The sequence below is a fragment of the Etheostoma cragini genome, chromosome 11, assembly GCF_013103735.1.
Source record: "Etheostoma cragini isolate CJK2018 chromosome 11, CSU_Ecrag_1.0, whole genome shotgun sequence".
Taxonomy (NCBI): Eukaryota; Metazoa; Chordata; class Actinopteri; order Perciformes; family Percidae; genus Etheostoma; species Etheostoma cragini.
In genome coordinates this window covers 17,744,018-17,770,462 of record NC_048417.1, presented here as the reverse complement: position 1 = coordinate 17,770,462, position 26,445 = coordinate 17,744,018, and the positions used below count along the sequence as shown (strand labels likewise).

Here is a 26,445-nt window from a genome sequence, read left to right as displayed (position 1 = left end):
GGCCTTGTTCTCCTTTGCTTGGCTCTATGTCAAGTGGGTGTTTGCTTACTGGGGAGGACCAGGACCCCCCTGGAGGGGAAGGCAGCGCACAGCCTCCGCTCGATTATTCTTGGAGACATTCACTGGACTTACTGCCCTGTAGGTACATTAATGATCCGACATTGCCTATGTCTGATCAATAAACACAACAATAGCTACAGCTCATATGTCATTTTTAAAAGAGAAGAGGTAGAGGTTGAAGATGAAGAACAACTTGCATTATACTTTCATTCATCTCCAACCAACGCAACATAATATGAGCAATATACTCGATTATCTGTTTCATGTTTTGAATTAAGCACTGATTTTTGTGTGCAGCAGTATTAAGAGTGTAAATGTAACAGTATGAATGGAATCTATAAATTCAGATTTGAAATGCCTTAATCCCCTTTAAGACTTACATTGTATGTGCCGAGGAAATTCTGCAATCTTTTAAAACCATTTAAATTCCCTATCATTAATGCAAAATTCATTAGTGTTTAGCATTAAACATTGAACAGTGTCAATGTGCAATAAATTCCTTTAGGAAAACTCTACATTTTTCACTTAGCGATAAGGTTTATGATTGAAACTCATTACCTTTAGTGCACATTCAGTTACAATCATATTATTTTATTACAGGCTGATGTAATGGAAAATGGAGAACAGGTGCACTGTTTGAGGAAAAGCTTTATCACTCTGGCAAGCCATGATGGTTAACAGTGTTGAGTAGACCCTCTTTCCTTTTTGTCTTTTACTTTCCCTGTCTGTCTCCCCCCAGCATCCGGCTAAATCTCACCAGTGTCCTTGCTAGCGCCCTCGGGTGAACCAGGCCATGTCAAACCTGAATCCATCAATCACTCAGCGCCAGCCATGGGGGAGAGAGAGGGAGTGGAAAGGCAGAAATGGAGAAATGAGTGCAAGGAAGGATGAAGGGGCGGTTAGGGTGAAGTATAGCCACCAGTCCACCCTCTCTCACCTTATTTATCCTTTCTCCCAACCTCCCTGTCTCCCACCATGGCCGCAAGAAACTCAAACTCTTACAGAGTTTGGAGGCAGCTGTCAGGTCAAAAGAGGGATTCTCAACTCATTCTAACCAAGAGGTTCACAAACCCTAAACACGTCTGAGTAGAGGAGATGAGGACAAGGAGAGGAGAGGTGAAAAAGACCAAAAGAAATAGACGAAAAGAAAGTCAAGGGAAGCAGAGAAGACGGGGGAAATAAGAAAAGGAAAGAAAAACAGGAGCATAAGAAGGGAGATGACAGAGGAAAAGACAAGGAAGACATGAGATAAGCCATAAGAACAGAAGCAAAAAAGAATGAGGTGAGAAGAAGCTATGGGTGAGCCTGTCAGTGTGTGTGTGTGTGTGTGTGTGTGTGTGTGTGTGTGCGCGTGCGCGTGCGCACACGTGTGTGTGTGTATCCTGTGCAGAATGAAGTGTCTCTGTCAGAGTCCCAGCTCCCCCTCTGGGCCGCTGCTGATTAATTGTCCGTCCAAACCTTGTGATAGCGACCACTTTAACCAAGACTCCCGAGACACTCACCCTTGTCCCATCCCCGCCAAAAGACACCTCTCCTCCCGTGTACACTGCTGTCTGCCTGCCCTTCTCTGGCTAAAATTAGGAGAATTTTCCGCCTCCCGTCTTTTTTGTTTTTTCTGTCTTACCCTGGCTGCTACAAATAATCTTACATCAGCACCCCATTCACCTTGCCATCGGGGGATAATGTCTCTCTGTGGGAGAGAGGTTTTGGAACAAAGGCAGCGGGAATGGAAACAGCATGATATACAGTGTTTCCCCCTGTGTGTTTACATGTGCAGTTGTGACTGGCTCGGATTAAGCACCCCTGTCTCAGGTAAACAGTCTAGCACAGCAGGGCAAAATGGAAGAGTTGACTTTGGACCTGGGTTGCACTTTGTCAACTCCTCTCACATTTGATATACACTCCCATCCTGCCCACCTATCCCATCCCTTCACACACACACAACCACACACACATACATGGTGTATACCATGCCATTACAGTTCTCCAATACTATTTGTCTGGTGAAAGACTGACACATACTGTATATTGAAGACAGTCTCATTTAAATTAGTTGAGATGTGACCAAAGAGAAGATGTTTCCGGAATATTTTTGCCCAATGGTTCATGTTTTACAATTATATGGTACACTAATTCAAGAAAAATCTGCATTCTTTTCTACACTGTGAACAATAAATGTCATACTCAGCATTGTCCCTTTGCTTCCTCTCCCTCTCTCTGCCAAGCTGCAGAACCGTAGCATCTATCCGGACGACTATATAGCCAGCCCCTAAAAGCAGCCAAGGTCAATTGCCTTTGCTGCTCCTCTCATCCTGTGCTTTATGTACCTTCACATCCAGGGAAAGAGAGCGTCACTATTTCTGCTCTGCTGCAAGGTGACTGCTGCTTCACACTAGCAACAGCCACTCTATGCTAGGAGCAGTACCAAACATTTCCTTTAATGTTGAAGTGAAATAAATGAAAAATCTATTTACATAAAAACAAAATGTAGTTCATGCTACTTTTAAATCTAAAAGCATAAATATTCACATATCTGTCATTACTTTGATCCTAGTAGATACTGATCTTGTTAAAAACCTGAAAAAACAAGCATACAGAAGGATGCATTATGTAGCTATGGATGAGAGTATCTTTGACTTACTGTGTGTAGGGGAATTAATGACCATAATATTGGCTTAGAAAATGTTGCTGATCAATACTAACAACTCAATGATTATTCCACCAAGGGAGATCCCCGTATAGGAACAAAATCCATATTCCATATAAATTTTCAAAGATGTTTTGTGAAATCAACTGCCATTTTAGCATTTCCACAGTAACATCAGTGGTCATGTTACGGAATGTCAATAAAAAGATTTTAAAGCACAAACTAGATCACTGCCTTAAACAACACTCAAAAAGCACACACACAAGATTATTACTATTAGTGCAATATATGTAATGTCCAACGTGTGCTGGGAAGTGAGTCCTAAAGGCTAATAAGACCCTGAACTGAACACTTTTTTCACATTTTCACTTTTTCACTTTTTATGTGCTTTCTACTTTCCAAACTTTGCCTTTTTCTATTTTTCTTTTCTTTACTGCAGCATCTGATTATCCTCATCCCCGATGAAAAATAACAATTGGCCTAATATTCAGACAGAGACTTATTATGTGCGACAGTGCACTTACATTTTTCTGCTCTGGTCTTCAAAGGTGATACATTGTCGTTTAATATTATTCCTGATGAAAAGTAAATAATAAGGTGTCTACCGTATAACCTTTCTGTTTCGGCATTCTCTTTCACATTTTGGTAAACTGCTAACATTTCACAATAGGATTATTATTTTTTCAGCAAGATTGGTGCAGCCATTTTTCATCCTTGCATAGATAAACTGTTTTTCTGAAAAGTCTCTCCCTCCCTCCCCCTCCCTCTCTTCCTCTCTCCCTCTCTCCCTCTCTCCCTCTCTCTCTCCCAGATGTCTCCTTACAGCTGCCATGACTGCAAACTCATTTATTACAGGTCACAAACGCCAAGTGCTTCATTTAAAAGGACGCCGCCCCCCTCTCCTCTAACACAAGTGAAAAATCGACCTGAAGAAGAGCATACAGGGCACAACGCACCAATAGCACTAAACAAAGGCCAGCAGCACCAAAAATATGGGAACAGGGTTTGAGCAATGGGGGCTGACGCAATACATTTTGCTGGAGCTATCATAACAGCAACATCATAGACAGTGACCAGTACTTCCGTTCAGATGCAAGGCCCCTATAAAGAAATACTTAAGACTCAAAACAATAATGTTGCTTCTTGACATGAAAAAATGGCAACTCTTGCTACAATTGCACTGACTAGTTTATGAAAGTTTGGTTTGTTTGAACTTGTTAAACAATTCTTTGAACCTGAACCCCACATGACACACCCCAACCCTGTTTCGTGTTTATTCAGGCACACAAATCACCAAATCAAGATTTTGCGTGAAGCGTGTGTTCCGGCGGCCATATCCAATATCACTCAAAAGCCTGTCTGTAATTACATTGTAAATGCAGATTAGCTATGAATATTTTATAAGGGGATTACTAAAAGAGGAAAGAGACAGAGAGGGAGAGAGTCGAGAGAAACCAGCACTTTAACGCACACCCACATGCAGAACTGCATGAAAAGCTCGTTTGAAGGTGGAGCTAGTCTTTCATGCCCAAGTTGTCAGCCTATTATCATCCTTTCATATGTTCGCCACCATTATTAACTTTGAGCGAGAATAGAAAAATTACACAAAAAAGTGAGAATAAAACACATCACTCCAATATGTCAGGCTGTCGCTTCAGAGCGCGAGAAAAAACATGGCAAAGGAACTCTTATCATTGGACTCTCATTCTGAAACGTGGCGGTAATGAGAGTGTCTTAACAAAGATTAGCCATAATTTCCATTGTCATTTTAATGCTCCCACATTATGTGGAGGCTTACAAAGCCACAGATGAAGGCAGAGGGTGGGTGGAGGAAGAGGAGCAAGCAGACACTGGAAAGAGAGAGAGAGAGCGAGAGAGTCTCTGGTTAGTCTGTCAGTCACCCTCTATCCCTCCAACCATGCAGCCGTAAAAGCAAACACTGACAGACATTGTACGCGCACACACCAACACACATGCAGCATGTGCGCGTGTTTCCCAGACCCTTTGTCACCACATTTTTAACCCTCAAGATGTGGTTGTCAACGAATTGAGTGCGTGACAGCCTTCTGCTGCACTCCAGGAGGAGGCGGAGGATAGACGGGCTCATTGTGAGAAGAGGAGCAGCAGCAACAAAGGGGATCAAAACTCTCACAAACTGACAGACATACATGATGCGTTCAGACTCCCGACATCTACAATGTCTAGTCAACATAGGAGTGAGGGCTTTCAAGGGCCTGGATATCACACATTTGCCTAATGCTTCAGAGTGGTGGCCCAGGGTAAAGGTAGTATGAGGATTTGTGTAAGTGCGTAGGAGTCTCTCAAAGACTCCTTTTAAACAATATTGTGCAACTTTCATATACAATCTATCATTTTAGAATTTTAGGTATATGAACAACTGTTTGTTTGATATCTTGCTAAAAAAGGATTTTCATATTGTCAGTCTGTATAATTTAACTGTATAATACCGTAGCATTATGTTTAGCTAAGCTTAGTTTCCATTTTTTAGGAAGTAAAGTTGGGTGGATTAAGATTAAGATTTTGGTTAATGTTTCACTTGCTTGCTTTCTGAGCAACAAAAGCCTGCTATTTTTTTTTTACATTTCCATAAACAGACTTTCCCTTTAGCCTAAAGAACTTATGTAACTGTAACTGTGTATTTGTAACAGTATCTCTAATTATGCAACTGTGAATGACACCGGATCATTTAGTCTCTTGTCTTGGTATGTTGTTTGTGTCTATTCCATTTCAACACACTCAACAATTCTGAATGGTAGCAGAAGCCCTGAGAATTGTATTGCTTTCCATGCTGAAAGCACCTCATGGTGGCCCTAAATTAATATTTGCCAAAAATTATTAAAACAGAGTCCATTAATTTCCCCGCTACTGAAACGTAAATCCCCAATCTGTCTAAACCCGCCGTGGTACTTTATATGGTCAAAGACAGAAAGCAGGAGCTCGCTTGGTGTTTGTGTATATGAGTTTTTATTGCACTACCTTGTTAATGAAGGACTTTTGTCACTGTGTTGCACAGAGCATATCAGTATTTTTATTTGCGTGTCTCTCATTTATTCCATTCCCTTTCATTTTCTCGCACAAAATTTCAAAGCTCGCTAAATTCACAAAAAGGTAATGCAAAAACCATAAATAGCAGAGAAATCATTGGAGTGAAAAACAATGCAATCTATTTTTCAACAAAACCTGTCAAATCTACTGTAATCTTATTACTTGTAAACCATGTTTTACACATCAAATTTGCATTTTGAATACACATGTGATAAACAACTGGCAAAACCAAGCATGTACACACATTTGCGATGCTCCAATCCAATTATGACATCCTTCACAAAAAGGACATTTATTAGCTGAGCCGACAGCGATGCATAGCAAAACACATGCACATGCATGGTGCATTTTTAACGGCAGGTGATAAATGAGGGTGCAGCACTGATAAAGGTCACACAGAATATGATCCAATCATTTCTGCTGGCTGCAGACAGTCTGACTGGTTTTAAGCCCATCAACAAGTCAGAACTGGAAAACAATGTCTTCAGCTGTGTCTTCAGAAAGAAATAATAATTATACAATTCCCTCCATCATCCTAAACAAATAAATCGGTGGTAATTTTACACCGTTTGTAAGAATATGATCCAAATACAACACATAAGTCCCTGTGGTATATAAAGAATATTGGAGAAATATCACAGTAGATTAAAAAAGAGAAAAAAAACTTTACAGACAATAAGGTCATTGAATCACTATCGAGTAGGCCACTGCACACAACACTTTCCCTCCCTGTTGGATATTAGAAGGATTTTTCATTAGGGATTCTTGGGCTGCATTGTGGGTGCTACACATGTATTATTGATGCCAGCGGTTCAAAAGCAGTTTGTTTGTTGAGAAGTGCAGAGATTTATAGGAAACTTAATGGTTTCCACTCCTCTCACAATGAAATTACAGTCTAGATTACACAAACAGAAGGTTTTTATTCGTTATCTGGCTGCAGGGAGAACTCACTAGGAGAGGGAAACACAATAAAAATGGTTAGAATTTATTTTCTGCAACAAATGTCTTCTGAATGATTTTTCATTTCTTTTGGCTATCAGTAACACTTGGCAAGGTATGGACACCAGGACGTTGAATGGACAGATCAACAAAAAGTTGAAAAAAGTTGTAAACAACAATGTGATCGTCTACATCTCAAAACACACCCTGACTGCTTGGGAAAGCAAGACAGTTCATGAACAGATTTTTGTTCATATAGTAGATATGGCCTTAAATTGCTCCCCATCTCTCTCAGAGACAGAGGGGATGAAAGCACAGAGGTTCACATTCCTTTTGCCAACAAATGGAAGTGGATCACCACCTAATCAAAGACTGCCATTCTTCGAATAAAAAGCCTGGTGGTGGTGGAGGGTCAAAGCTCCTTTATCAGGCGACAGCAGGCAAAGATATGACTGTAAGGAGGTTTTGTGACCAAGCGGAGCCGTGTGGGCCGCTAAATGTGACACCGTTCCTTCTCTATACACAAAGAATGATGTACAGGTCTGCAGCATGGTGGGAGTGCAAAAACACAAGAAAGAGAAGGAAATCCTCACAGGTTGAGATGAGTCTCTCTCTCTGTGCCTCACTTGACCCCTCGGACATTTTGACATACTCACATATCAGCCACACAATAGAACTGCACTTTTAGTCCAGTAAATAGTGGGTGCCACTGTACAAATTAAGGAGGCAGTAGTAATATTTAGGTTTTTAGAAGGCCTTTCAAGGAGAATCCTTAACAATCAAACTGCTGCTGAGAGTTGTAAAACAGGGTCATTTAAGGATGTAGATTATATATGGTAATTGCAAACCCCCCCCCCCCCCCCAGACACACACACACACAAACACACACACACTTGCATTCGGGACAGATGACTGCCTGCACTCCTGCTCGTAAAAAAAGGAATATTCATCAACTTAAATAGAGTTTTGGAACATGGCCCTGAGTTTTGGAGTCGGCAGCTGTATGTATTCCCCACATCTGTCCTCCAGCTCCAGTGTATAGCTGCAGTCAAATGAAGAGCAGGGCACAGTGCAGGGACGCATGTCACAAACTCGCATCTTACAGACATGTGTGTTGCTGTCAAGTGAAAACTTAGTTACTTCAGTTTAGGTGGTTTTGTGTTCAATTTAAGGATTACACGGTACTCTCGCGTGGGCTGGGAAAAACACTTTAATCAGGGTCTAGAAAAGGCTCTGTGATTTTCATTGTTGCTGAAAATGTGCCATCTTAAAGATTAAATACTTTAAACAAGACTCATTTTATTTATTAGTAATTTTATTAATGTATACTGTTTATTGATCCCAAGTGGGGAAATTACAATTTACACTCTGTTTTCTTAGTAATCACTACACACAGGCCGAAGCAAGCAAGTAGCCAATGAAAGTAACTCATGAGAAAGCTCTGGTGCACTGCAAGGGCAGTCTTTAGCGTTCTTCATGCAAAAGCGACAACTCGTTCGCGCGCGCAGGTGTACACGCGAACACACGCATTAGCGCGCACACATTTCATCTCTTCATCATTCACTGCCTTTCCTCTAACAGACAGATTTTTTTTGTATTAAAAACAATCTCCCTACATTTGTCTCGGACTCTCTTTTGTGTTCCTCTGACTTCCATTCACATCTTACAAGATTTCAGAGCTCGATCAGGGGACGGGATCAGCCTGACTGTGTGAAAGGGAACAGCCACTGTCATCTTCATTGTGGATTCTCCCGTTTCCGAGAAAAACATTGCACATTGCCACACAGGTAGTCCTAAACGGAATAGGACTTTATTTTTTATTTTTGTTCTGAAAGAAAACACACAGCGATTTTGTATCGTTCCATATTATGCGCCTTTTTCGATGCGCTCTGTAAAACATCCTCAACAATAAGATACTTATTAAAACTTTCTCCAATAGGCTATGTGAAAAAGTACAATAATATGTTTTATGAACCGACCAAAATTACCCACAAATCCCCCAAAAAAAACATTTCCTTTGTAGGCCTACAAAGTGGAGTCACCTCGAGCCTGGATCAACGTTTCCCTTCCGTTCCTTTGAGTGAAACAAACATTACATTCTGTTTTGGGAACAGGATGGAACTGGAATATGATTCAGGAATAATTAATCTGACCATGTCTTCATCATTGAAACACGTGGCAATGTTCTGTGCGTAAAATGACAAGAGCACACATATCCCTCTCTCTCTCTCTAAACAGCATCCAACCTTTTAATTAAATCACTCCCTTTTCCCTTAAAGGCTGGAACCGGATCTCATGGCACAGTGGTGGGCCTGCGTTAAGTGCTGAGCTTTCACTGGTTTTCTTTCTTTCGGTATACAATCTGCGCTAATAGGACTGAGGAAAACAGTTTGAATTAGTGCAAGACGTTTAAACAGCAAGACAATTCGCAATGGGATACAACGTTCCACTCATATAAATAAAAAAAAAGACTAAGAATAAGAAAAAATTATGTGACACAGAATAGTTAAAAGTACAATCATCTCAATTCAACTGTAGACTGGTTTAGGCAGTAGATCTCCGCAGCAATTCAGCACACGGCACAGGACGTCCAGCACAGAAACAAATAAAATATCCGGTTAATTTTCAAAATAAAATTGACCGTGCTCACGGCGGATCATACTTCCCTGCGCTACACCTTGATAAAACAACACATAGTTGTTTACACTTTATTCCTCTGGATGGAAAAAAAACTGTTATTGTTTTTTTTTGGTTCTATTCTACATGAATTTCCGAGATCTCGTGGCTCCTCGGGGCCTTAGCTGTCAGTCATGGCCGAATCAAATCCAAACCTGGTGGGTATTGACGGACGGCGCAGCACGGAGCTGACACGCTGCGGAGCCGATACGCATCCTGTGGAAATTAGGGGTCCACTACGAATGGATGCGATTTTCATTCATGTGTTGTCCGTTATTTACGGTTAAATTAAATTTCCCAGTCATCAGTCACAACAAACAGCCACTCATAAAAGCGCGGACGCGACAGACATCACTAACAGCAGAGAAAGGAAATGCATATAGAATGTGGCTGTAGGGAACATGTGTGAATTATGGGTAGTCCATTCTAGTCTAGTCTCATTTCAATTTTTTGGATTTATGGTGACTATGCATGAGGATTGTGGTAGCTTTTTCCTAATCGGCTTGTTATTTACAAGCCACACACACACACACACACATACTCACTATGAGCGCCTACACTTCCCTGCGCGTAAAGAGCGCCGCTGCGCTGTACAAACGGTACTGCCACACTGTGAAACTCCTATGCGCTACAACGCTGATTGTCAAAGTACATGTGGTCCACAGGATCCCTGAGGGGACTCACTATAAAATGAGAAATGTAATTTCACGGTAATCCGCTTGGCTTTACCCTGATTACATAATGCATATGGATGACTGTTCACCACTGTTACACAGAGTTACACAGATCAGTACCAAATACAACGGTAGACTATTTCCAAACCAGTCCCTGGCTGCAGGACTTAAACGTAAAGTAGTTGAACAAATGCATTTGGAATGGCAACTCTTGTATAATTTCATTGAACATAAAAACCTGATATTGGAGTTCCAGCTCCCTACTATCATTGTTATTTAGGACGAAACTAGTCGGAAGAGGAAGAAAGGACAAAGATAATAAGGAACTTTTGAAACACAGTCGTGCATTAGACAGTCTGCATAGCCACAGGAGGAAAGACAAGAGCACAGTAGCCTGTTGTAAAGCGAGGCTGTCACTTCTCTGTGTTCGTTCACACTGTGTCTAAAGGACACGTGCGACAGACAATAATGCTCTCCTTTCCCTCTAAATTCAACAGTACCACTCTGTGCAAAAGGAAGACAGAGCAAGTCACTGGCATGGATTCAATCATCTTATCGCCACAGATATGTCCTGCTACAACCAGCCATCTGCTCAAAACGGCACTGTGTTTCAGCATCACAGCGCTCTGTGCGTCAGCCACTTTGTAGGTGAATATGAACGCTGGGACTTAGACGTTTCTTCAAAATGAAGATGCTGAATGATGGTGAAAATGACAACAGGAGGAGCGGATGTTTTTCTTTCAAGCCCAAATACAATTTACACATGCATGAAAAGAACAACAGTGATAGAAAAGTATGTTATAAGTTATGCCACTGCGCTCAGTGCGCATCGAGCAGCTCCACCGAAAATTGCGCACCGGGGAGCAAACGGATGGCGTCCACTCACCTGATTGAGAAGAGCTCGACCCGAACAAGAGGCAAGTCAGGAAAAAGCCGAAGCAACACAGGGCAATCGTTGGTTTCATTGTTGTGCTTGGCAAGTATCTCCTTTAAATTCACATGTCCAGCAGCGTATGCTTCCTTGAAACAGCCAGAAAGGATGAATCGTTTGCGTTTGAAGGCTTTTCAACCTGTGAGTTTGGGGACTTTGGTCGCTTTTGACTAAGTTTACAGTTTCTCCGAGAGTGTTCCGCCTCGCCTCTCTGTGCCTGTAGGCCTAATTAGTGACTGACGTGATAGCAGAAAGAGTCAAATGTTAGTTACCAACGCGCGCACTGTAAAGCTTGTCTAAACAGTATAAAGCAGTACTCATGCCATTACTCCCCGACTTAGATACAGTATGCAGCTGTAGACTCGTATTCTTCAGACACACCTCCGAGTCCCTGAACCCCTCCTACTAACTCTGTGATTGGCACGGGTGCACGACAATCAGTCCAAACCCCACCAGTAACAACTCCATACGCGCTGCCATTGGTTGAGACAAGTCGCCAAAACCCCATGAATTAGTGCGTCGGCTCCGTTGCACCTGTCACACGGAGCACAGCAGAGATGAATGCTGCCTGCGAGGAGGATTTATAGGTGTAATGGGTGAAATAGAGCTGAATATCACCTACAGGTAGCTTTCCCATGCACTTTCAAAGATTTGATCCAGATTTGATAAAGTCTCATAGTGGAGATGTTGTGAATTTAATACGTCACTGCACTGAACTTTGAGAACTGTACTTTGAGTTTAGTGAGAATGATGGCCAGTTCTAAAATATATTTCATTATATCATTATCACATTTATGGTGAATTATTCAGTAATTGGTTTGCTGTTGATCCTGTGCCTCTAAATGTTTCTTCCTCCTATCTAAAGTTGCTTCATTTTATAAATCTACATGATCAGGCAACAAAGAAAGAATTTTCGACTGAGGCTTTTTTTCATAGTGCATCTTTAGCATAGATTTCCATTTTTTCCTTAGTTATCACTAGTACATTACTGTCAAAGGCAACATCTCTCCATATCCAGGGAAATCATTTCCTCAAGGGGTGGCTCAGTGTAAATGACACAAATCAAAGTCAAACAGAACGTTTAGATAGTGATGTTATTGTGTTCACTGAGCTATTTGTAATAGTTTGAAAGTAGTGACTTTGCAATGACAGCAAAATAGCGAAGACAATGGGAGCATAGGAAACAATGTAATAAAAGGTTATAACTTTCTGAACCAGCTGCCGCCTACTTTCACACTTTAGGAGAAGGGTGAATGCCTCCTGGAGTTAACAATATGCCCAAACATCTGGAACGGAAATCATGCACCCTTACCTTCCCCCCCACCCCAAGTTCTCTCTCTCTTTCACACACACACACACACACACACACACACACACACACACACACACACACACACACACACACACACACACACACACAGAGTTCAACTGTATTTAGCCTACTTGGGCAAGTGTAAAATAAGTTAATTTCATCTTTATATTTGCATAATTAAGCCACCTGTTTTAAGCTAAAACACAGTATGCTATATGATATTAGATTTGATATGTAAGCACCATAACAGGTACAATAAACTACAAGCCAGTATGTTAAGTATGGGGTCTTTTAGGGGACAAAAGTATGATATTTTTGCTCTTACTTCTGAAAGTGGTTGCTATGACTGGAGGAGGCACATCAAAATATATTCCTAAGCAATAATCAACTCAAGTCCATAAACACCTTTCTTTTAGGTATAGGCAGGCCACCTCTCACCATAAATCATTCAAGGCTTGTGTTTGCTTCTTAGATGGAAGCCTACCACTTGCTCACCCCCCACACACACCCACTGCCTGGTCTGGTGCTTTTTTCTGATCCTGGAACAGTGAGCTGAACGTCCCTGAGTCAAGTGTATCCAACACTTTAAGAAAATGGGATGCAGACAGTTTTCACTTTGGAGAAAGTCAAAAGGCTGTGTTGTTTTCAGCTTGGTTGCAGAATGAATAGTGCACTGAACTGTGAGGGGCACTTCTTCAACCACCGCTGCAGTATTGACCCTTCACCAGTGGGGGGCAGTCCATTTCTCACCTTATAGGTCATAAAACCGGCAGAGTGACACAGTGGGGGGTGGGCGATCCAAGCTGCCACCAACTAGTTCCCTGACTCTCTGTTCGACATTGGCTTCCTATCACACAGAAGCTTTATTAAATATTCCTCAGCAGAAATGGGCTTTTAATATCACTGACACCACAAATTTATTAAGAAATATGGAAAAATGAGATCTGGCAGCTTGCTACGAGGGAACGCTCACTCTAAATATGCCCCAAATGGCTGCCGTTTATCATTTTTAATACCAAAAATGCAATTTAGCAACGTTGTGTATTTTCATTATGCATTATGCTTTAAGAGGCACCTTCTGACAGTATCACCCTAATGCTGTCAATTAGGTAATTTATTCCAAGGGATTATGAGAGGGGATGAGACGAGGTTTCATGTGTTCTTCTAGGCGTTCCCCGGTGCCTGCTGTACAGCTAATCTAATACATAACCCCCTGATTTGTTTAATGGATGAGACTTTGCTGCTGCAAGAGGCACGCCAATAAAAGCCCGGGCCCTCCAGAGGCTATTGTGCCTCATAATGATGCCAGACACACATTGTGAGAGTTATGAAGCAATTTTTTATCATGCGGCACATTGTTTTGCTCTGTTGGTGCCGAGCAAGTAAAGGCAATCTCTCCCTACAGCACAGCACTTCTCCCCCACACTTAGATAAACCTTCAGTATGATAAACTGTCCCAGCCACATGTTGCAGAGATGAAGGAAGTTTAGGATTGAAATGCATGTCCTGTGCTGATGATTTGCTAGTTAGTCTTTAGACTTTTTGTTCAGGGTTTCTTCATTTAAAAAAAAAAATGAGACTCAAACACAAGAAGACATTTCATACAGTTGCGGTAAAGAAAAACATTGTGTTTCATGGCTCTGGTGAAAATGAAAAGTATGGGCTCATATGTGGTTAAATGCCACCATTACACTGACCTCTGTCTGCTTCAGCAGATGGTACAATGTTCTTCAAATAGGAGGATGAAGTGCAAATTTAGATCAAATTAAGTCTCAACACCAAACACATAAAAGGCAGCACTCAGTACTAAACTGCCTTTTTTCAAGCAAAGAAACACTTCAGTCAAACACATCTATACAAAAGACTGTCTGATTGATTGCAGATAGCACCACAGGTCTTTTTTCATGCTTCAGAGTGCTCTTATCTTTCCAAAACAATAAGGGAGAAAGAAGATTAATACATCTTTCATATATACTTCCATTTCTTCGATGCCAGGGCTGCAAACACTTTGAGACATTTGTTATTGTCAAAACAAAATTGTTTATTGACTAGATAATGCTGAAGTAGTCTGAGGAAGGTAACCAAAGAGCTAAAGGACTATCACAACATGTCATAGCATATCAGTCCTTTTACACAGCGAAGGAATGCTAAATCAATATCAAGATGCCTGCAAGCATGCACTAAATATAAATATGTTGGACAAATCATTTTATTTCATGAAATCGCATGTGTGTAATGTTCTTTAAATAAGGAAGCTGGAACCCTTATGATTGACAGAAGATTATTTCATCATAGACAAATTCAAAATGAAGATCAGTGGATATGTTGCCATGAAGATGGAAAGTGTTTTTACTCGCTGTAAATTTGATTATCTCAAACTGTTGCTGCTAATGATAGATAACTTTGTTATCAGCATCCACAATGATGTGATTAATTACACTTAGTATTACATGGCATTAGTCTTGTTGCGTGGGTTCAGACATGAAATCCTCATGCAGTGAAATACATGTCAATATCAGGTTTGGATAACCTTTGAGATAACCATTATCGCTCCACTGTCACTATAATCTTATGCACAATTTCTCCATAGAGAGTTTTTTTTTAAAGAAAAATAATGCTCTCTGCAGCTTGTGTTAAAAAAGATCTATTCAATATCATGTAGATTTATATGCCACAAAGAATTCTAAATTGTAAGATTAGACTTTGCCCTGATAGCAATGATATACTACTAAAATACAAACACCTTTAAATCTCCATTCATTCAAACATCTGAAGACTGAAAGATTGATTCAAACTTAAGAGCAATAGTTTCCATTAGTGTAAGTTCTAGTTTTAAGACGGCTGTAGTAGTTTTTTTGTGACAGAATCTATCATCAAAGCTGAAAACAATAACCCCAAAACCTACTTCAAAGAGTAATTTTGGTGTTTGAGAGTTTACATTAGTGCAGTAGACTAGCTGGGTAAATCACAAAAAAGTAGCTTTTCCCCAGTGTGATCTATTTACAAAGTCACTCTCCTGAGAAAGAGGAAGGAACTGGAAGGATTTGGCTTTATGGGAGACTTGCTAGTGTGGACACATTTAAAGTGACTGCAATAGATGATTTATCTGGCTGTGCATGTTGTACATTTACAGCTATTTCCATTCACATTTGTCCTTTCATCAAACTCATGCTGTGGCTAAAGAGTCAACTGAAACTCTGACTGGCTCTGCACGAGTCTGTCTCAGTGAGCAATAAGCAGCGTTAGCGCATTACACACACATGATTACGTGGCCATTTCCTCAGTGAATGAGTCTCATCAGAAGTCACTGAATAAGCCACTGAGTGTGTAATTGTTTCCCATTAGGGGAAACGTTGACTGCCATCGAGTTGCATCTCACTGCAGAGTCTGCTGACGAATGCTCGCTGTCCACTGAGTGGAGCGGGCTAATTTTGCTGTGGGTTGTGATGGAATTGCTCAAAATCCCAAAACCACCAGATCAGTTTCAGGCAGGGGTGATGTGTCTGTTTTTTTCTGTGAAAGAAACTGCAGGGCAAGAGTTCATATGTTTGTTGATTCACTGAAGTGACACCAGGCATTAAACATTATTATCAGTCATACCAATGCCTGCAGCACTAATGTCTCTGTAGCTCAGATGCAGTCAGTGCTCTTTACGCAGCGGTGTGACTGTATGGATTGGGGTTTTTTTTTTGTACATCTGCTGCTTTGCTTTCAGAAGGTTTTAAATTGGATTTTCGCAAGAATAAAAGTTTAGTGTGCTTCTGTGCAACCGCGTTATGTGGACATATGTATTCTTGTTTTGACAATGATGTTCCTTTATAAACTAGTAGCTTTTCTACAGTGATAACATATCTTAAGCATTGTGCCCACACTCTACACACACACTCTCTCTCTCTCTCACACACACACACACACACACACACACTCTCTCTCTCTCTCTCTCACACACACACACACTTTCTCTCTCTCTCTCACACACACACTTTCTCTCTCTCTCTCTCTCTCTCTCTCTCTCTCTCTCTCTCTCTCTCTCTCTCGCTCTCTCTCTCTCTCTGTTGAAGCCTGCACTGCAGTAACAAAAAAGCGTAGTGCTGTTGTGAAGGTGTTGCGAATGGTATAGTTTACATTGCAAATTACTGGCCAGTCAGAAGTTCAAATGAGGCCAAATGAAGTGAGACATGAGGATGAGGCAGAGAGAGGACTTTTCTCAAGTTATTAATGGCTGTCTGGAATTGGCTTTGCTACTGCACCATTGAGTTGATAGGACTGGGAGGTGATCAGTGGAGAGAGGTGGGGGTTTTCTGTACACTGCTGCCATCTATAGGATCGAGGAGGAAGTGAGATCATCACTGCAGTGGAGGTGGGAGGGGCGTCTCAATAGCTGTTGTAGAAGACAGACAGACAATATCAGAGAGACAAGGTCAGAAATCTCTTTTTCATACAATCACCAAGACTTGGAATGACATTATGCATCACAACAGAAGTCTATCATCCATCACACATTTCAAAAAGGCATACAAACAGCTCCTTCTGAACAGTTACACTTGCACATATTAATTGTTCATGTATTGCATTGTCCAAGCCTTGTTTGCATTGTTCGTATTTCTCTATCCTAGCTGATGTCTTGTTTAAATGTCTTTGTCCTTGTGTAAACTGTATTGTTATTTTAGTTGTCTAAATTTGTCAAGTTCTTATCGATGTACTGTACAATGTCTGTCTCAACGTGCTGCAGCTAGGTTTTGTGTTTCTGCAGAACAGGAACCTGCTGAAAACCAGTTCTTGAACTGAGTCAGGCCCGTTTGCATTTTAATGTACTGTTATTCTTACCTGTATAATAAATATGAAATGAAATGAAATAAAAAGAAGTGAAATGAAATGAATATGTAATGGAAAAGAATAGAACTAAAACAACAACTGGTTTACATGATATATCACAAACAACAATGCTTAATATAATCTTGTTCATATTGAAGAACCAGAGAGACGGCATGCTGCTTCATTTGTCTTATGGTTGATTGCAACATCTCACCACTGGATGGCAGTATGCGAAAGGGCCTGAAGTTGAGTAGAAAAAGGACCTCAAATAGCACAGTTAGTGCAAAAAGGGGGGGAGAAAACATTGCTATTACGTTTTGAATGTGTTTGTGCATGTCTCTTAAAGTGTGTTTCTTGTATCAGTGGGTGGATTGAAGGAGAACAAGATAACAATAGAGTTGTAATTGAGACACAACCAGATCCTGAAAGATCTGGAAAAAAACCCATTCGTAAAGACAGTACACAGCATGTAAAGTCAAAGTTTTCTTTCTCGCTGTAGTAACACAAATCTTAAAAGTGAGGTTTTAGTTGTTGAAAAAAAGACAACTGCAAGGGTAATTTCCATTACAAATGTACAGCAGCATTAATAAAAACTCACGGCTTGAACTAATAAGGTTTCCTTTTCCTGTTTCTACCGAAATCAAAGTTTTTAGGAGGAGCTTAAACTAACTGTGCAGTGGATGGATACATGGCTGCTCAAGGGCATTAGTTCCATACATAAACAGGCCTTTCAGTATCTTATGTTCTTGTAAAATCACTCAGCACGAAATGTGACAGTCCATGCTCTCCTTTCAAAGAACCAAACAGCAGAAAAGATTGATCAGAGTGCCTGGAGGTGAACTCCATTCACATTTAGACTATTTGTCTTGTTTTGGATCGTGACTTTCCCAATTGAACCTATTTCAAAGTCCCAACATAACTTTGATAACAACTCAGCGCTGCATACATGTCACACGTTTGTGCCGAGTTTAAATTGACATAAACAGGAACACAACATTTTGCAATAAAAACAAATGAGAAATAAGCATCGGCCTGATTTTGAAACCAGTTTGCTCAGAAAGATAGAAATATATGACATTCATAAAGGGGTTTCAGGTGGATTTTCCAGCATAATATCATAGCCACTTTTGGGAAATACTACACATGAATCATATGAAGCCGATGCAGAGCTAAAACATAGTTAATGTTGGTTGACTTGACAAAATGCCTTTTAAATGATCTATCACAATGATTACCATAATTAAGATAATTTTTTTAATTGAGAAAAGAGATGTTCCTTTTGGTCTGTTGCGGTTCAGTTTCTCTAAGCCCTAGCACTGTCGTCGTATCTGCAAGAGAATGTTCATCCCGGTCTGGGGTGATAGTGAGAGCAATGCATTCATCGAAGGTGAACTGACATTGGATCACCTCACTGATGACAATCTGTGAATTAATTAATACGATAACGGTGAAAGGAATGTAGAATGTATTTGTATAAGGAACTAGGGATATTGCAGTTAATCATGCTACAGCGTTTTGGTAAGCAGGAAGATACAGTACCTCTGCACAATTACCTTTTAAAGTGGGTCCTCTGGTAGTTTTCTAATCACTCAGACATTATGGACAATGTTTGTGAAAGAGGTTCCAGACAGGTGAGGCCTTAGCACGGGTTAGAAGTGTGTCAGTTTTTCCATCTGAGTCTTCTCCACTGCTCTCTTGACCTAAGAGCCTGCAACCACAAGAAACGTGCTGACATTTGGAAAAAAAAAGGTGAGATGTGTGCCAAAAGTGCTTGCACCAACTGCTATATTCTTAACTTTTTTTCTCCGTTTTCCCTGAGTTGCAAGCTGAATAAGTTGAATGTGTGTATAACAGATTGGGAGACTCTAGCAAGTTGTTTCTCCACTAAATGAAAAATGATTAATCAACAGCAACTTCTTCATTTCCGTTAAGTTATTTAATGACTGCTGTTTTGCAAACTACTACAACTATTCTCTAAGTTGCCAGTTTTCCCATGACAGCCCCTCCTTTCATTTGAGAAATCATTTACATCATGATTGCAGGATTACCAGCAGTGACAACACTTCAGTTTGAGTAACAGTACTGGCCTCTTCTGAGAAGTACAGTAATGCCAAACCTTTCAGACTCACACACAGCAACTCGTCAGCCTCATTGTACAGAAACAACTGTGTGTGTGACCCACTGTGTTGATAATGTGCGGATGGTAAAACTGCAAAGTAGAACAACAAAAAAAAGCTGTGAATCACAAATGCATTTCAATTTGAGTGTTATGGTTATGTCATCACAAAAGGTAACGTACTATAAAGACAGCGGAAGGTGTTACGGTGGTAGAATGAATGTAATTTGCTGTGATGTTGACTGATGACAAAGTACAGAAAGTGACAGGTAGGGCCCGGCACGCAGTGTCTCCCCAGCCCACATTCAGCACTGAGTGTGATGCAAATGGGATAACATAAAGGGCTGACATTTACTTTTGCACTTTGGTTTACAGTATGTGTGGCTGCCCTTTGAATCACTTGTGATCATTTTAAACATGACTCCCTCAGTCAAACCATTTTCCCACCCCCAAAAACTGATAACATACTCTGCAGAGGAATAGCAGCTTTGTCACAGTCATACTGAAAATTATGAGAAAAAAAAAATACAGTCCAAGCTTATTTATTTTTGGAAATGACACTGATCATGCGTGCTTCTCAGTCAACCTCAGACATTCAGATTTGGCTTGTTGTTTGAAATGTATGAAACTTCCTTCTCTTTATTTGTCTATGTGAAAAAACAAACAGGTTTTGTCTTCACATTTATTTCCTGTTTTCAGTTCAGCACACTGCAGCTGTGTATCCACTTATGTCAAACCACCAGTGCCTGTATCCCCACATCCCAACATCAGGTTCCTTACAATAGGCCTGTGGTGGTTTGCCTCCTGACAGCCCTCAAACTGTATCTTGCTTCCCAGTATATTCTGACAGTTCATGTTGTTCAGCAGGTGTGCACTGCCCTACAAAACCCCACTTTCTCTCTTTCTGTCACGTTCTCTATCTTCCTGTGTCTGATGCATTCATCCCTCTATCTCTGTCTCTCTCAGTTTCTCAATTATTGTTCCTCCCTCTGTCTCTTTCCCACTCTCTCAGCCTGACTTACCATGAAGCATCTGATGTGTGTGCTGATGTACTTTCTTGGTTACTTTCCCCACTTGCCCTTGCTCTCTCTTAAACTGTTTTGCTCTTCCCCTGACTTCCTTTTTCTAGGGTCAGATGCAGAGGCAAACCATTGTTTTATTCTTAAATGCCTCTCCCCGCTTTCTCTATCTCTCTGTGCTTGTTGTTCACCCCACAGTTCCTCCTCTCTAGACATGCCTGCATAACGCTGGTAAGCAAAGGAAGGAAAGTGGAAGTTCCCCCACAGTCCTACTTCCTCCCCATTGCGACCTCGCTCTTTTAAGCGCCCTGACCGCAAACCAGCCTAACATTACACTTTGGAGGCCTTTGCACAGGGTGTCATAAACTCAAACATAGCTTGATTTCCAGCTAACCTGCAAACATAGATGTAATTTGTTTAGCAACTTTGTGGGATTGCATCTGTTAATTTGCATGAATTGAAAAGATTTTGAGGATATTCCATTGACAACAATAACGGCTGAACATCTTGCTCTAAATCATTAAAGTGGGTAGATCGTAGTGAGAAAACTACTCATGCCAGTTTTCAGTATTCCCCACAGATTCTCAAGCTTAGCACCAGTCTCTCCCCTGTTTCACCTCCAGTGTTTCAACACTGACATTACACCAATCTGTAACGGAATTGCATTAATCATTTCTCACATAACATGATCAAACACAGGCAGCGAAACTTAACAAAGCTACAGCATGTGATACCACATTGCTGCACTGCTCCAACTAGCCACACTAACTTCTAAAATACGGGTGTGTAACAGAAACAAACTGGGCGTGTGTGTGTCAGTGTGGGTTGTTGCGTGTTTGTATGCGTGTGTGTGTGCGCGCGCATGTCTTTGCTGGTGTGTGTGAAGTTTTAAGGGCCAGTCCAAACATCCACCACTACCTGGCAGGAAAAACAGGAATAGGACTTGTCACTGTGGCGATTGCACAACCTTGCTGTGGATTCTTACTGGGCTGAAAAAGATCTGGAACTGCTCCCTGCACTGTAACCTGAAACCCAGAGGACAGGCTGCACCACTTGTAGCTTAGACAAAAGCCACATGATTTTTAAAAATTACAGTGACAATCCATGAGGTGATTTTAAACTAAGCAATCGTTCACTACCAATATGAGTTGGTATATTACTCACTATAAGTAAGGAAATTATTGCTTTTCTCTGTACTATAGAAATTACATTGTATATAGGCCTACTTCTATATAGTCATATTTTTCACATTATATTTTCTTTGACATGGTGTACTGGCTGAATGCTTGTCAGACTCCAGCACCTCTATGAGGTGTGTTTTGGTGTTAATTTGAGTGGGTAAAGTGTATCTGTACATAGGTGTGGATGCAGTAGTTTCCAATGCTTCTGACACCTCCAGACAGCTAACAGGATCTGCACAAGAAGTGTCACAGGCAGTGGAACCTGACAGAGAAAGTCTTGTAACAAGAGCCACAAAGCAGTCCACGATCTTTCCTGAGGAGAATGTAACAGGTGAGTTCATGTGATACAACAATTAGTGCATCCAGCATTCAATAAATCCTACACTTCTGGAATGCAGGAGAATGTCAAGACCTCTTGTAACATCTTACTAATTTAAACCTTTCATGTTGTTTGCATCCTGTTCTGGCCACTGTTAGTAGGTGGTTCCAGCTGGTTCATGAGCCACTACTTTTACTGAGGGGTCAAAACCACAAAATTAGGTCAACAGTTAATTTCCAGATGTCAGACCCCCAGACCTAAAGCCCACAAGAAATTGTCATTGTAGAAAATAATAGATCAGCTTTTACTTTGCACTTAACACTTAAACAATTAATTACTAATAGCTATCTGCTTACTTATTTCAAAGTGCTTTTGTTTCATACAAAAATCATTTCTTTAGCACAGACTGTCCTCCGCCATTCTTTAATATGGTCCATTACAACACATCACATCATCATCTGAACCACAAGCTGCATTTGACATTTGGGGTTTTTAATGAAATGGCGTTTTGGCCCTCACCAAGAGAAAAAACATGCATTACTCTAATGGTTGACTGTCCCCCAAAGAGCACGGTCTGGCCTTCATACAAAAAAATCCATTCATTATCAACAATTGTTGTCCCAACAGACTTCAATTACATTCTCCCTTAACTCAAGACCCAAAAGTTAAATAACATCAATAACGGTTCAAAATTATTGTAGTTCTTTTTTTTTCTTTGTTTAGCAAATTAATGTTTTCTTAAATACGTGTAATGCCTGAGAAAAAAAGTATTTTTGTCAGAAGAGAACGTGAGGGCAGGTGTATCACACCTGTGATGAAAGTATGAGTCAGACAGAGATACGATCTAGATGGGAACAAACAATCAACTGACAGGCAGGTAAATAGGAATCTGAAGATGAAAATATACAGTTTGGGGTCTGTTGAGGCTTGCCACTTTTAAGTTTTGCTACCGCCTTCAGGCAGCTTTGATTTTGTGTGTTTTTGCTGTTTGAATGTGTGTGTGCAATACACAGATTAAAGAAGTAAGGGGGTGAAGAATACTGTTCTGACATTTAGAGGCTTCAACGAGCTCTAGCGCCCACCTGCTCATAGACAAAGACTGGAGAGGAACAAACACCACAGTCATTAAAGTCACAGAAATGATTCTTTATGTAAAGATTCTATGGACAGAACAATGTATTTTGCAATCAGCTTTCTCTGATTTGCTTGTCACTTTAGTAGAAATTGGGCTTTTAATTATGTATTTTCATTTTAAGGCACTCAATGCCTTAAACACAATAAGCATCACTACCAACTGTTACATTGCCAGTGTAACCCCAGTGCGTTACAATCAGTGTTTAACTGTCTCAATCTGATTATCTTTTTCTTTTATCTCTAATTTCATGACTAATGACCAGGAAATTGGCCTATTAAGGTTTAAATGGAAATTGACCCTCAAATAGATGTTTTATACCGTATGACAGTTTTAGGATACTGTATAAAGCAGTTGATGATTATGAATAAGTCTGTCCTCAAGCTAAACAGAAGAAAGACGGACTGTGGTGCTGCATGGCAGTAAACTATCCAAGTTACTATGACCTACTGTAGATTGGCCTAATGAGGAAACATTTCCTGATACAAGCCTGTCATACAAATAAAAATAGTGGGACGGAATCTCAACCAAATATTCTATGAGTCCATGGTTGATCCTTGTCTGTGGACTTTGATTTTACAGCGCAAAACCACTGGGATAACATCATTTAAATTCTACTGGTGCTACTTTTCTCCCTGTTGATTATGGTCAAAGTCACAGTTGCAACAAGAAGTGTCCAAATCCAAACAGTGGCAGAATAGCTTTGCCAAACAGAAGTGGTCAGATCAGTTCTCCAGACAACTTTTCAGTTTTACAACTCTGCATGTTTTCACAAGATTCAAGAACTGTATTTTTTAGTCACAATAAAATATTTTAATTGCATGTAAGGATACAGTTTGCACATTTTGAAGAAAACTATATAACAATCTGTTTAACTTCCTGTTTCAAAATGCACAAAACAGGCAAGGCAGTAAAATCATGTCTTTAATAGAGGGAACACCATGCCTTACAAATATACATTGTATCCTTCACAGCAGTGTGTCTTCATGTTATGTCATTGATGTTGTAAACAGGGCTGATCAATCATCTAACTTCCTTCACCACACTCAGTGTTGGACCGATTTAAGTCATGAGAATTACCAAACTATTTCAATTACTGTGCATCTTTTTGATAAATAAAATCACATATTTTAGGACATAAAAATACAAAACCTACGCAAATACCTGAGAGCCCTCACATCAGAAAGTTGTTATCATTATCAGAGATGATCAATCGGCACGTTTCTGGATAATTTCAATATTCAGTGCCAAAATATACACCTTTCATATATTATTTCTTATAAAATACAATTCACCTGTACCATATATTTTACATCTTTGTAAACGTTTTTAAAATTAAAAAAACACACAAAAGTTCACAAAACTATTTGCATTAACATTTCAGCAGAAAAATAGACATTTAGCATACGCATTTTCAAAATTTACAAAAACATCCCCGCAATCAGAATCAATAGCAATGATTGTGATATTCAAGTAAACTCCTCACTCACAACGAGGGCTGACAGAAGACCTTTCTCTGTATTGTTTTTGTTCATATGGCTGCTTCATTTAAATAATGTGTAAGGCTGTCCTTATTACATTAGCATGAGAAAAAGAAAAAAATACTTCTGCATTTAAAGTCTTACCAAATATAACCTGGAGGAAATAACATTTCATTTGAACATCATATATTATGCCCAGTTGAACTTAATAAAGTTCTGGTCTGTCTATTTGTATTCCTTCAAAAGAGGATTACGGACGAAAAATCAGGGTAGCATTAATTTACATTTGATCATAGAGTTCTTTAAAAGATGTGTTGTTTTAAGAGGACCCCTGTCTTAACAGATAAGGCTTCAGGTAACAAATATATACAGGACAGACATAATAGAGGAATATATAGAGTCAATATCACAGCTGCGAGGTGTAAACAATTCCCAGTGCCAATAATTTCCAGATAGTAGGTTTTTATGCTAGCTGGGCACTAGTTGCGCATAACAGAAGCCACATGTAAACAAACAAAAGCTGCCTTTTGATCACAAATAGACATTGGACAAAGCAGAATAAATCACTGAGTTTAACCTTAGAGAACAATCAACTGTTTATAATATTGAGCACAACTGAAACTGTAAAACTAGCAGTGCCAAATGTCTTGTGAGTGCTGTTACAACAATCATAAACTTGGACAGCTTACAACTTCCTTTGCAATGTGCATCTCCAAAGTGGTTCTTTCAGAGAAACGACTAACCTGTGTTCTGCCAATGATTGTTTCCCCCTTACCTACACTTTAATGTAAAACAAAACAAAACTACAATGCTGTCTATAGTCAGGGTATGGACGTAAAGTGCAGGGCCAACTGTACAAAGTCTTATCTGTTCAAAGACGTTAATGAAAGAGCCGCAGCTAGCCTCACAAATAAAAATCTGTTATTGTTCAACACACTGTAGGTGATGGACAAGAGATTTGGAGGTGGAAAGTGACTGAGCTTTTAGTCACTATTTACATTTTGCATACATGAGCTAGGAATGAGGAATGCTACAGTTTTGAGTGCCTTGGAAGTGCCTTCATCAGAGTAAAACTAAGTGTTAACCACACTTGCTTTCCTTTTGCACATGCTGTTTTGTTCTCGATGCACTCTGTATAAGATCATACATGAATGTAGCGACATCATGGCAAGAATTAAACATGACAAATGGACACCATACACATCAAGAACTCCCTCAATTCCCATGATGCAGTTAAATGTAGGCTTTCAACTGCAAATAAAGCAGCGCTACGCAAAGTATGCTAAGGACAAAGCAGAGTTTTGTGGTGAGTTTGTGATGTTTCCCTATACTTGTCATGACACACAAAATATAATTAAAACATGGCATTGAACTAGACATATAAGCATGTATTTATCATGCTGGAAAATAGCTCTAATAATGCATACCCTACCTGACCCCATACCAAAACACTAAAAAAAGACACTAATGCTTACATACTGTACACAGCCATCCAGCCTAAAACCCAAAGTAGGTTAGATCAAAACGTTGAGCAAAAACATAAAGTGAGGTACACAAGAGAAGAGCAGCCCATGTGGTATCTTTAGACTCCTGTATGCCTTTGGTATCCATTGCAAGTTTCAAACGAACCATGATACCAGTTTATGAATCCAACTGAACGCTCAAACTGCAAGCAACACCTAAGCAACGAGTCACCATGGGATAATCATTTTTTATAGGAGAAACCAGCGAAACAAATTCATAATATATTTCGTTAAATGGTTATTTTGGTGAAAAATACATTACCATGGCAGATGATAAAAACATGGCTATTGAACTTTTTTTGGGCACAGGGGTGACAAATATAATCAAGATACACGTTATGTACTTCCTGTACTTGTGCGTTCCTTTCATTGTGATTTTCTTCATGATCAATTAGAAGTTCTATCTTGTACATGCAAACTAAACAGAGGCCGATAACTATGGAGATAAATAAGAGTCAATACAAGCCACAAATGCAGTTTCCTGAGACAGATATATAAAGATTTACAGATGTAGGTCACATAAAACTTTTAAGAGTATAATTATTTGCATTGAC

At 40.0% G+C, this 26,445-nt stretch overlaps 1 protein-coding gene across 2 annotated transcripts in view; it reads right to left on the bottom strand.

The window, feature by feature from the left end:
• The window catches only part of LOC117952536 (receptor tyrosine-protein kinase erbB-4-like), a 317,936-nt gene extending 306,536 nt beyond the window's left edge, over positions 1-11,400 (bottom strand). For both annotated transcript variants that reach the window (XM_034884894.1, XM_034884895.1), the window contains exon 1: positions 10,949-11,400. In XM_034884894.1, the coding sequence (XP_034740785.1) occupies positions 10,949-11,027 (79 nt within the window). In that variant the 5' untranslated portion in view covers positions 11,028-11,400. The remainder of the gene's footprint in view (positions 1-10,948) is intronic.
• Between the last annotated feature and the right edge of the window lie 15,045 nt (positions 11,401-26,445).